Source organism: Typopeltis vanoorti, chromosome 1 (genome assembly GCF_054136105.1).
Source record: "Typopeltis vanoorti isolate ZY-2024b chromosome 1, IOZ_Tvanoo_1.0, whole genome shotgun sequence".
Taxonomy (NCBI): Eukaryota; Metazoa; Arthropoda; class Arachnida; order Uropygi; family Thelyphonidae; genus Typopeltis; species Typopeltis vanoorti.
In genome coordinates, this window is record NC_143549.1 from 111421159 (window position 1) to 111433997 (window position 12839).

The 12839-nt window shown below is 36.0% G+C and overlaps 1 protein-coding gene across 1 annotated transcript in view; it reads left to right on the plus strand.

The window, feature by feature from the left end:
- The window catches only part of unc79 (UNC-79 domain-containing protein), a 1277183-nt gene that overhangs the window by 649842 nt on the left and 614502 nt on the right, over positions 1-12839 (plus strand). The window contains exon 28 of the mRNA XM_090395893.1: positions 5451-5652. Within this exon, the coding sequence (XP_090252019.1) occupies positions 5451-5652 (202 nt within the window). The remainder of the gene's footprint in view (positions 1-5450; positions 5653-12839) is intronic.

Here is a 12839-nt window from a genome sequence, read left to right on the forward strand (position 1 = left end):
TTGACTACCGTGTTGAGTGGTAGTTGTGGTGCGGAAGTAGAATTCTTTATCAAGTTATCATATTTTTTCATGTTCCGACTACGTATTTTTTCGAATTCTTTTGTTGCCGAAGCGCATGAGACATCATAAAGAATCGTCCAAAGGTCATGGCCGAGCATATCTGAAAGCTCTTCCTCTAGCACCCGTAAGGTTTTGTTTTCATCGGCAAGGGGAACACGTGTCGTGGTAATTTGTTCTCGTAGTAGGGCGAAGCTGGTGCAGTTATAAATACAGAGAGCTTTCTGTGAAGTAAAACAGTGCTTAAATTTAACACAATTTGGGATTACCAAGGAGATCACATGTCTTGGTAATTTGTTCTCGTATTAGGGGGAAGCTGGTGCAGTTATAAATACAGAGAGCTTTCTGTGAAGTAAAACAGTGCTTAAATTTAACACATTTTAGGATTACCTTGTTATCCTGGCAGCGTTTTAGGAAGGTCAACCGATTTAGTTCTCTATATCTTCAACCTCATTTTGGCATATTGTCAGGCCTTCCGTACAATGGAATCTCCGTGGATGATAGTAATTCTAGTAACAAGGCTTATACATTGGTCATACATAACTGGTAATTAACTTAAGGAAATCACAACACATAAAACGGATATTAATTAAAGGAAACTTTAATGAATACCTTCAATATTTCAACAACATCACGTTACCATCTTCCGCAACATACAAATATGGTATGTACACGCAGACACTAACAAAAGCAAATGAGGAAGAAGGCAAGAAACTAATATTGTTCCCAAAGTCCTAATGGTGCTTATTAGCGGGCTAATTGTCTTGGCCGTTGGGCTGAAGTTCTCCTCACGTAAGTCTCCCAAATTTGGGGCAGTTTCATGCACCCAAATTTGTTGAGGTTTGGAACTTTTTTTACACTATATAACTATATAATATAGTTTTTTAACTATGTAACAGGGCCAAATTAATGTGCTCAGATGACGATGCTCTAACCACTGAACTAAACCACATCCTCAACACTTTCTTAGCCAATGGCTACAACCCCAAAAAATTCCAAAAAATACTAAAACCAGTAAACCACAACCCCTTCACCCCCCCTTCACAATAAAGATTACACTAAATCTATCACCATCCCCTACATCCAGGGCACCTCTGAGAAAATAACCAACATCCTCAAAAAATATGACCTAACTTCTTGTTATTATAGACCATATAAAAAGTTGACATCCCTTATCTGCTCCATCAAAGACGAACCACTTCCCCTAGACCTACCTGGTGTATACCAGGTCCCTTGCATCTGTAAGTTGTCCTACTTTGGCCAAACAGGCAGGACAGCTAATATCAGGATTTCAGAACACAAAGACTACATCCGGTTTCACCAGTACAGCCACTCTGGGCTTGCAGACCATGCTATAGATACCTGCCATAGAATTCATTGGAAGAAAACTAAAATAATACACCGCAGCAAATTGAAGTACGAAAGATTATTCAAGGAATCATCAGCAGCTCTAAAAAACATTCCAACAAACCTCAACAAATTTGGGTGCATGAGACTGCCCCAAATTTGGGAGACTTATGTCAGGAGAACTTCAGCCCAACAGCCAAGACAACCCAATTAGCCCGCTAGGAAGCACCATTAGGACTTTAGGAACAATATTAGTTTCTTGCCCTCTTCTTCATTTGCTTTTGTTAGTGCCTGCGTACGCATACCATGTTTGTATGTTCCTGAAGATGGCAACGTGATGTAGCCGAAATAAAGAAAATATTCATTAAGGTTTCCTTTAATTAATATCTTTTATGCGTTGTAATTTCCTTAAGTTAATTACTAGTTAAACCGTTAATTAATCTCCCACCATGAGACTGAAGTAGATCTAAGATAATGGCATAAAGCCACAAATTACTCAAATTTATGTTTTATACCTTTACAGTGATAGTAACCACTCATGTTCAAGTTTGTATGTTTGTATATGAAACTGGAGCATCTGGAGAAAATCAGCTTTATATAATTGATATAAGACTGGTATTCAGGGAAACTGAATTCTGATCAGAGGAATTGCAAGAATCTTGTATGTAAAAGCAAGCGATAACATTAAATAACTGTATTAATGATGTGAATGGTTATTATTTATGGAAATGATTATGAAGAGAGAATGATGCTGCGTTCGTCCAGTTTGGGCCTATCAAGCATGTGTAAAAATGTCTGCATAAGTAAGGAATTGGATAAGAACAGAGATCTGCAAGCAAGTTGTCAAACTGTGTCATGCATACCCAATCGACAACTGTATGGAATAAAGCATGCAGGTAATTTATTATGTCTGTACACGAATGCTAGGAGTATCAAAAACAAAGGAATAGAGTTTGTTTCCTTGGTTAATGTATTTGGACCTTGTGTTGTAGGAGTGAGACTTGGCTATCAGAAACAGACATATTAACTGGTATCCAGTGCAAAGGGTGAAGTATTTTTAGGAAGGATAGACAGAAGAGGAAGTGGCTAAGTTTATGAATATTCCATTCAGAAAAAGTTGCATGTTGACTTACAAAACAGAAAATTATGACCATCTGAGGGTTATACTGTGTTCTGTACCATGGTATCAGTTATTGGATGGGAAGGATATTGACAGTGCATAGAAAGTGTTTAAAAAAATACTTAAATGATGTGATATCATAATGTGTCAATAGAGTCTTAAGAATAAATATAGTAGGAGTGAAATGGATGTGCAATCTGATTAAGGAAGAGATTCGTAAGCAAAAGATGATGGAGGAATATTGTGTGTAAGGATGATGTCAGTTATGATAATTATAAGTAGCTCACCAGAAGAGTCGAGTGATCTACAGAAAGCTGTCTAAGTATGCACTATAACTAACTCTGCAAGTTAAAGACCTAAACGAATTCTGTTGTTATGGTGTAAGTAAAAGAAAGAATCAATTTGAAAGAATAAATCTACTGAATGTAGATGCTATGTAGGTGACTCATGCAGGAGTGATTGTTCAACTAATGAGCCATTTTGCTAAAAGCTATCAGCCAGGTATATTGAACATTGAACTCACCACTACCTCTTCACTGAATGAGAAAATCCTTGTGTATGAGAAGGAAGTACTAGAGCTTTCACACAAACAGAATAAGAATTCTGGAATAGGGGACTGATGGGATATCATCATGGATACTGATATCCCATCAGACAGTGCCTGATGTTATTCAACTATTGACCAATCAGTATCTCAAGATTGGTGGTGAAGATTTTGGAAAGGTTGGTTAGGGCTCGCATTCTGAAGAGAATTGACAAAGAATCTCTACTTTGCAATGAACATCATGGGTTTACTAAGGAGGAAGATCATGTTTTAGAAACTTGTTCACATTCTATAATAATGTTACCATTGAGCTAGACAACATGAATGGATACATCATGATACTTTTGGATTTTGCTTAGGCTTTTGACAGAATACAACATGGAAGACTGTTGCATAAATTGGAGAATGTGGGTTTGGATTATAAAATATTAGCATGGATAAGAGGATGGCTGACTGACAGATATCAAAAAGTGGTATGTTGGGGGGTAGAGGTGTGAATCTACAAGATTCAAGGTAACCAGTGGTGTGCCTTAAGGATTAGTCCTTGGTCCATTGTTATTCAGCCTGTACATTAATGACATTGGAAAGGATTTGACATGTGACATACAGCTATTTGTGTGATATGGGGTACTTATAAAATATTTACTAAAAGAAAGAGCCAAAAGGCTTTAGTTTGGCAATGCAAAATTGTATAAGTAAAGTGAATATTAAATCCAGCATTATTTTCTTACATCTCTCCGACATTTTAGGTTCCTTGGTACTGAACGAGAGTTTTTGCTCTCTTAAGGTTTCTGCCTGGTCTCTGAGGAGAACCAACCAGTTCAAAACAGCTGTTAGGCCAGTGAAATCTTATCAAAATGGACTAATAGAAAGCTCATACATAGACACTTAAGCAGCATTTATGTTTTCTAAGTAGTCTATGCTAAGACTACCCGTGAATGTCAGTGAGTGTATTCCTGTAAGCTCTCTGGCCAACTTATTTTTACAAAACTTTCATAGTTTCTACATTTGGCTTTGAAATAATGCTGGATTTAATATTCACTTTACTTATATAACTTGTAGAATAATTTGAATAGGCTGAAATTGTGGACCTGTGAAGATAGCTGTCAGTTCATTGTTAGTAAATGTGAAGTCATACAGTTTGATATAATGAGATATCCTAAGTCATATTATATTGTGGGATTATGCTAGAAGAAACTGATCAATCTAGGGATCTTGGAGGGTTAGTAGATAGAAAGTGGGAGTTCAAGAGCCATATTAACAAAGATTGCAAATACAGTTCAGAGAATCATTGTAATGCTGAAACGAACTTTGACGTGTAAAGATAAGGAAGTCATTTTACCTCTTCACAAGGCCTTGATAAGAACTCACCTGTACTATTGTGTGCAGGTCTAGTCTCCTGTTTTACATGGTGATTCTGATACAGTGGAAATAGTGCAAAGGAGAGTGTTAGAAATGAAATCGGGATTCTGGAATACTGATTATGAAGACATATTGAGTATTTATAGGCTGCAGATACTTGCAAACAGGAGAAAGAATGGGCGTCATGATTCAGAAATACAAACTTCTGAAAGGGTTATACAGAATTTCAGTAGATGAAATTTTTCATTTTATGGCAGGTGGGGAAAGGAATGACAGGCATCCTTGAAAGTTGAGAATGAATTCTGTTAAGAAGGGAATGATAAGTAGATTTTTCTCTCAGAGTGGTGTGTGATTGGAATGGATTGCCATTGAATGTGCAAGTAGCCTGAATGAATTCCAGAACAGGTATGACAGCTGGGTATTGGCCTCCCTTGATAGGTTCTTGACTCCCTGGAGGTCTCACTTAATAATAATAATAATAATAATAATAATAATAATAATAATAATAATACATGAAAATGAATAATAGAATAAATAATACATTTATACAGAATATAGAAAAATAATACATTTATACAGAATACAGAAAAATAATACATTTATACAGAATACAAAAAAAATGAACTAATTTTACAGAAAACAAAAATTAAAGAAATACATATTAACAGTATACAAAACTATGTTTAAATTAGTTTAATCTTTCTCAAAGTTAATTTGAAATAATATATGTATGTACATGAGACAGAAATGCAGTACTTTGAATTCATTGATGTTGCATTAAAATGTCAGTTTTGAGAATAAAATGATGATAAAAAAAAAACTACATTTTTGTTGTTTTTTTTTCTGATGATAAATCATGCTTGTGTGTGTGTGTGTGTGTACACATTTATACCAAAATTAAATTCTATTAAACTTTTTAAAAGTAAGCTTATTTTTTATTTTCATAGAGTTGGTGCTTATTAAAATATTCTTACCAAGTAAAATAAATATTTTACGTATCTAACTGAGGTTTATTTATAGCTGCTTTTATGGTGTTTGGAACTTCAATTTGATTCAGTAATAGTAGATCGCCCGATGATTCTCCAGACTGTTTTCCAGCTTTTTAATATTTTGAGTAGCCGTCGCTTTCTAACATGGGATTTCTTTTTAAACCGATTTGATGCCTTGTTTCTAGAAGCACAGATTCATTTGGAAAAAACAGGTGAAATCTCTTATATTAGAGGTAAGTAAAATCTGTTACTATGCTTCAAAAAGAAAAGAAAAAAAAACATTTCTTTAAGTTCCAAATTTTTATCTTTCATTATTATAGTGGTTGAAATATCCTATAGGCAAGGTCTATATTGCAAAGAAATTTCACATGCTCCTGAAGTTTAAATATGAGAGTATGAATACTATAACATTTTGGACCATCCTGACCCCTCATATTCAGAGATTATGAATGGAATTTTTTTCAACACATTTGAATATACCAAAAAAAATTAATAATAAAATATTTTCACAGACAATCACAAACATCCATGCCCATGGTGGGATTTGAACCCACATCCTTTTGGTTGGAGAGCAGATACGCTAACCACTCAGCCAACCAGGCCAATAAAACATATTTTCCATTCTTTACTGGATTCATTGGATATGATGACTAGTTGTGAGAAAATTATTTGCTATCATAATACAGAAGTATGTTACATAAAAGGAAGTTTATTAGTTATATTTGTTGGCACAAAATGCAGATCATTAGGTGCAATGTCTGCAATTATCTGCATTAATGACATTGGAATAATTTGAGAGGGAATAACAATTTTACAAGAAGATAATGTAGGGATCATGCAGAATCATTTAAATTGATTGAAAGGGTGGGCAGAAGTATAATGATCACTACTACACTGTGGAAAAGTGTAAAGTTATACACATTTGGATGAAAGATTCCAAGAAATATATTACAATTGACAGGAAGGTATGAAATTAATGAGGCTAAGATTAGTCTGATGGTAGACACGATATGAAATGTATAGGGCCTTATAAAAATGGCAGAATATCTTAAATTTTATATGTAGTAGCAAGGCTTATACGCTGGTCATACATAACTGGTAATTAGTTTACGGAATTAACAACGCATATAAAGTATATTAATTAAAGGTAACTTTAATAAATAACTTCTATATTTCGGCAACATCACGTTGCCATCTTCAGGAACATAAAGATATGGTATGTGCACGCAGGCACTAACAAAAGCAAATGAGGAAGAAAGCAAGAAACTAATATTGTTCCTAAAGTCCTAATGGTGCCCTCTGGCAGGCTAATTTGGTTGTCTTGGCAGTTGGGCTGAAGTTCTCAAAATGTAAGTCTCCCAATTTTGGGGTTGTGTCATGCACCCAAATTTGTTGAGGTTAGGAACGTTTTTTAGAGCTGATGATGATTCCTTGAATAATCTTTCGTATTTAAACTTGCTACGGTGTATTATTTTTGTTTTCTTCCAACGAATTCTATGGTGGGTATCTAAGGCATGGTCTGCCAGCCCAGAGCGGCTGTACTGGTGAAACCGTTTATAGTCTTTTTGTTCTGAAATCCTGATTTGTTATTCTGCCTGTTTGGCTAAAGTAGGACACTTTGCAGCTGCAAGGGACCTGGTATACACCAGGTAGGTCTAGGGGAAGTGGTTGGTCTTTGGAAGAGCGGATAAGGGATGCCAACTTTTTATATGGTCTGTAACAAGAAGTAAGGTCATATTTTCTGAGGATATTGATTATTTTCTCAGAGGTGTCCTGGATGTAGGGGATTTTGATAGATTTGGTGTAATCTTTATTGTGGAGGGGGGGGGTTGTGGTTTATTGGTTTTAGTATTTTTTGGATTTTTTTGGGGTTATAGCCATTGGCTAAGAAAGTGTTGTGGATGTGGTTTAGTTCAGTAGTTAGGGCCTTGTCATCTGAGCAGATTAATTTTGCCCTGTTATATAGTGTTTTTATAATCTCATATTGTTGTGAGGGGGGGGGGGGGAATTGCTGGTGAATGTATCTGTCAGTATAGGTGGGTTTTCTGTAAACAGAGAAAACCAAAGATCCATCAAGCTGGTAGGTGATTAAAGTGTCTAGGAAGATGAGGGTGTTGTTTTCCTCTTTTTCTAAGGTGAACTGGACTCTGGGGTGTTGGTTGTTTAAGTGTGTTAGGAAGGAGTGGAGTGAGTCTGAGCCATGTGGCCAAATAGCAAACACATCATCCACGTAACTAAGCCAAATAGTGGGTTTTTGTGGGGACGGAGTTTAAGGCTTTCTCTTCAAAGGTCTCCATAAAGAAATTGGCCAAGGGTGGGGAAAGTGGTGAACCCATGGCTGTCCCCTCTATCTGTTTGTAGAACTTTCCTTGCCAAACAAAATAGCCTAAGTTCATTGTGAACTGAAATAGGGCTGAGATATCGGGAGGAAACTTGGCTTGGATGAGCTCTAGGGTTTCGTTGAGTGGGACATTAGTGAATAGGGAGGAGACGTCAAAACCGATCATTATGTTAGTGTGTTGGAGTGAGAGGTTTTCTATACTGGCTTTAAAGTGGGCTGAGTTTTTTATGTGTGATGGTGTGTTGCCAGTATAGTGTGTGAGCACTTTGGGGCTAAATGTTTGGCTAATTTATATGTGGGGGAAATGAATGCCATCCACTATGGGACGTAATGGCACATATTGTTTATGTATTTTTGGGAGTCCATATAATCGGGGGGGGGTCTAGAGTTATAAGGTTTTAGTTTGTTCGTGACTTCCACAGGCCAAGAAGTGACTTTCTTAAGGAGTCTGTGGAGAGTTCCCTATTGAATATAATCCTACCACTGAGAGCTGGTAGGATTATATTCAGTAGGGAGGTAAGTAGTACGGTCTAGTACTAAAGCATTAAGCTTACCTTTGTAGTCCTTTTGATTTAGCACCACAGTGGTATTTCCCTTATCCGCTTTGGTGATTACTATTTTTTTGCTATTCTTCATTTCTTGTAGGGCTGCATATTCGTCTTTGGATAAGTTGGTTTTTGGAGGTTTGGCTTTAGTGAGAACACTGACTACATCCAGTCTGACGTTGTTGGCGATATGGTTAGGAAGGTTGCAAATCCCTCGTTCTATTTGGATCATGATTTCCTCGGCAGGTATTCTTTTAGGAGCTAGGGCGAAATTGTGACCATGTGCAAGTGCGGTGAGTGCTTCAGGCTTTAAAACTACCGACGAGAGGTTGACTACAGTGTTGAGTGGTGGCTGTGGTAAGGAGGTAGAATTCTTTATCAGGTTTTCGTATTTTTTCAAGTGCCAACTTCGTATTTTTTTTAACTCTTTTCTTGCCGATGCACATGAGACGTCATAAAATATCGTCCAAAGATCAAGGCCGAGTGTTTTCGAATAAATTTTATATGGGCTGAAATGGAACATTATACAGAGCAATATATAGTCTATATTTAAGTGTAAGTTAGCAGACAGAATTGAAGGTAATACAGTAAGATGGTTTGATATAAAATCAGGGGTAAGACAAGGATGCATATTATCTCCACACTTATTCATCATCTATAATAATCATCAAATTATGAAAGAAAGCGACATTAGGCCTGATATTACAATGGAATGTCAAACTTAGTTCTTTGCTGTATGCAGATGATGTTGCACTCCTAAACACACATCCAGTGCAATTCTTCAGGCTTCTCTAACTAAATTGAATAACAGTTGCAACAAATTTGGCATGAAAATCAGCAATAAAAAGACCAAAACTACGAAAATAGGCAAAAACTTTGAATACATCAACTGCATTCTGAATGGAGCACATATAGAACATGTAAAATATTTCAGCTATTTAGGCAGAGTTTTTAGTGAAGATGGCACATTAAATCTGGAAATAGACAACAGAATAGGTAAAGCTGGTATGGTGGGTAGCCAGCTGAATAAATTTACATGGAATAAGAGAAAATTAGCCAAAACATTAAACTATCAGTATACAAGACAGTTTAAGTTCTGGATCTGAGAGTTGGATTAAAAATAAAGCACTTGATCAAAGACTAGAGACCAGAGATATAGCGATTCTGAGAAAAATTAGGGGTCTGAACAGAAGGCATCAATGGCAGAATCTTAAAAATGAAGATATTAGTTTGCATTCATGAATGTGCAATGAGGGCTAATCTACGGTGGTAGAATGGGAGAGAAAAGGTTAGTCAAATAGATGTCTGATGCCAAGATGGTAGAAAAATGACCTAGTGGAAGACCAAGGTCTAGGTGGACTGATTCAGTCAAAAGTATCCTAGGAGAAGTGTAAAGTTATACACATTTGGATGAAAGATTACAAGAAATATATTACAATTGACAGGAAGGTATGAAATTAATGAGGCTAGGATTAGTCTGATGGTAGACACGATATGAAATTTATAGGGCACTATAAAAATGGCAGAATATCTTAAAGGATCACTTGGATTTCAAAGAAGATGTGGACAATGTGAGTAAAGAGGTTATTATAATTTCCTCTTTATGAAGCTTTGGTGTGACATATTAGGATTACTAGTCTCAGATTTGGTTACCTGAGTTCCTTGGATTAATTGTGGAACTTATCCAGAGGTAGATGACCAAGATTGTGATAGATCTGTGAAATGTTTTCTATATTCATAGGATGAAGCTTTGTGGGGTTTTCAAAATTTAGAATGAATAGTAGCTGAGTTGAGTGAGGCAAAAGGTGTTCAATTTGTAAATCTCTGGAGTGAATTTGAAGAGAAGTCGGAATGGTATAAGCTGATGGATTACATTTGAATTGGTTTGATATTGGGCATTTCTGAAGGCTATTATTTTCTGAGAAGACACAAAATCAAGTAGTTAATGTAGCAAATGATCCAAGTCTACTTGTGAAACAGAATAGCACAAAATTGTACGGCAGAAGGAAGATGGACATGAGGTTGAAGATGTAGGTGCAGCAGCACAAGATGATGGAATGCATAAAGGTGAGGACGAGACAGGTAGAATGGAAATCACAGTCAGGATCAGAGAAATAAAGTGCAGGCTAGAAAGGTGACGAGCATAGTAAAGAAAGAAAAGGTGCAGTATGAGAGGAGATTGGCTGTCATGCCAAGGTTAATTCAAGGGAATTTTTCCACTATGTGGTAAGCAAGAAGAATAGTAATTATGGCAGATTAACATTCATAGATAGTCATTGCAGCAGACTAACAGTTGCAAAGGATATAGTGGAATTATTGAATGAGCACTTGATCAGCGTATATCATACTGGTATAAATGATCCAGTACAATATATAGAAGAGAGGAGTATTAGGAAAATTGGAAGTGAAAGAAACAGAGCTGTATCAGATGTTGGTTGGTTTAGATGTGAATAAGGCTGTGGGAATGGATGACATATCACAACGTATGCTTAAGGAATATGCATCACAGTGGTTATGCCCTTGACCTGGTTATTTAATGAAGTCTTGCAGTGGGTAGAGTTCCTAAGGAATGGAAAGAGGAATGCAAAATTGTACCACTCCACAAGCATGGTTCTAAGACTGAAGGCTCCAACTATAAACCAGTTTGTATAACTGTAGTTGTGGTCAAGGTGTTGGAGATATTGGTAAGGAATAGAATACAGAATTATGTTGATGGACATGGCATTTTTTATGATGGTCAGCATGGATTTGTAAAGGGTAGATCCTATTTTAGTAATTTACTTGCATTTTATGATAAAGTGACAAGTGTGTTAGATAAGGGAGAATCATATACAGTGATATTCTTAGACTTTGCAAAAGCATTTGATAAATTACCACATGATAATTATGACCTTTTTCTTGACCACTAGTATTAATAAATTAAAGACTTAATTCTGTATGTTAGTCAAGTAGATAATAGTTTAATATCTGATGTTTCACTGCTGATATCTGTCAGCATTTTCAAAGGATACACTGGTAAGCAATAGAAAGTAACAAAAACTAGGAAACTAACCGACAATTCTAAAAATTATATAAAGTTATCACTGTGTGTGATACAATGATATAATACGCATGTCGCAAGTACAACGTACAACGTTTTATTTGTTGAGAAATTTATTGTAATTTTCATGAAAGTTCATTTCTTTTTGGTTAAATGATCTGATTAAAGTTTTCCATATATCTCGTAAGATTAGGCCTTGATTCTTATTTAAGTTACCTGTTGAACGGGTGACTGTAGCAGCTTCTTTAAATGTTCTGGAATGGTAGTTCTCTTCTATGTAGGGCATATGGCTCATAACCCATTCAATATTATGGTTGGTAGAGGCAAAGTGGGAAGAAAGGCCTGATATATCCTGTCTGTTGTTCCTTACATAGCCTATGTGTTCCTTCTTTCTTGTTTCAAAACTTCTAGATGTCTGTCTGATGTAACTAATACCGCATGAACAGGGTATGCTATAAACTTCAGAGTATTTGTAGAAAGGATGGCTATCTTTCGGTGATCTTATAAACTTTTGAATGGTCTCCATAGGTTTGAAGGTTACTCTGATATTATATGGTTTTAGAAGAGCTAATTTTTTGGATATGGTACTAACAAATGGAATTGTTATAGAGTTGATGTATTGGGTTTCATCTCGTTGTCTTTGCTGTATGCCACTGAAGAGAATCTTGTTGATGATTCTTGTAGGGTAGCCATTTAGGGATAGATCTCTGGATATTTTCATTAATTCTTCTTGTAAGTCGCCAGGGTCTGTGGTACACTGTATAGCTCTTTTTTTGAGCATATAGATAATGCTGAGTTTCTGGGATATGTGGTGAGACGAGTCAAAATGGAGGTAGCGTCCTGTGTTAGTAGGTTTTCTATATATACCACCCGGTTGATGCTCTTGTCAGTTAGTTTCGTAATAAGGACGTCTAGGAATGGAAGTTTATTATCTTTTTGTAGTTCCAAAGTGAACTTGATAGTGTTGTGAAAGCAATTAATTTTGTTCAGATAATCTATTAGTTCCTCTTTTTTGTGATTCCAAATGATGAAGATGTCATCAACATTCCTAAACCATGTGGTTGGTTTATGGGTAATTTGGGATAAAATTTGAGTTTCCAGATTTTCTAAGAATAGGTTGACATGAGAAGGAGAGAGAGGGGCTACCCATGGCTAATCCATTAAGTTGTTTGTAGTATGTTTTTTGCCATGTAAAATAGTTCGAAGTTAAGCAATGCTTGAACAACTTGGTGATGTTTGGTGGGAACAGGTTTTCTAAGATGTCGATGACTTCTGAAACTGGGATATTTGTGAACAGAGATGTGACATCCAGGCTAGCCATAATATTATCTTCAGAGATATGGATGTTTTTTAATTTTTCCAAGAAATGTTGGGAGTTCTTGATATAAGAATCCGTGTTGTGAATGTGTTCGTGTAACATTTTGGTTAGATATTTTGATAGTCTGTAAGTAGTCGAATGGATACCATCTATTATTGGACGTAATGGTGTACCTT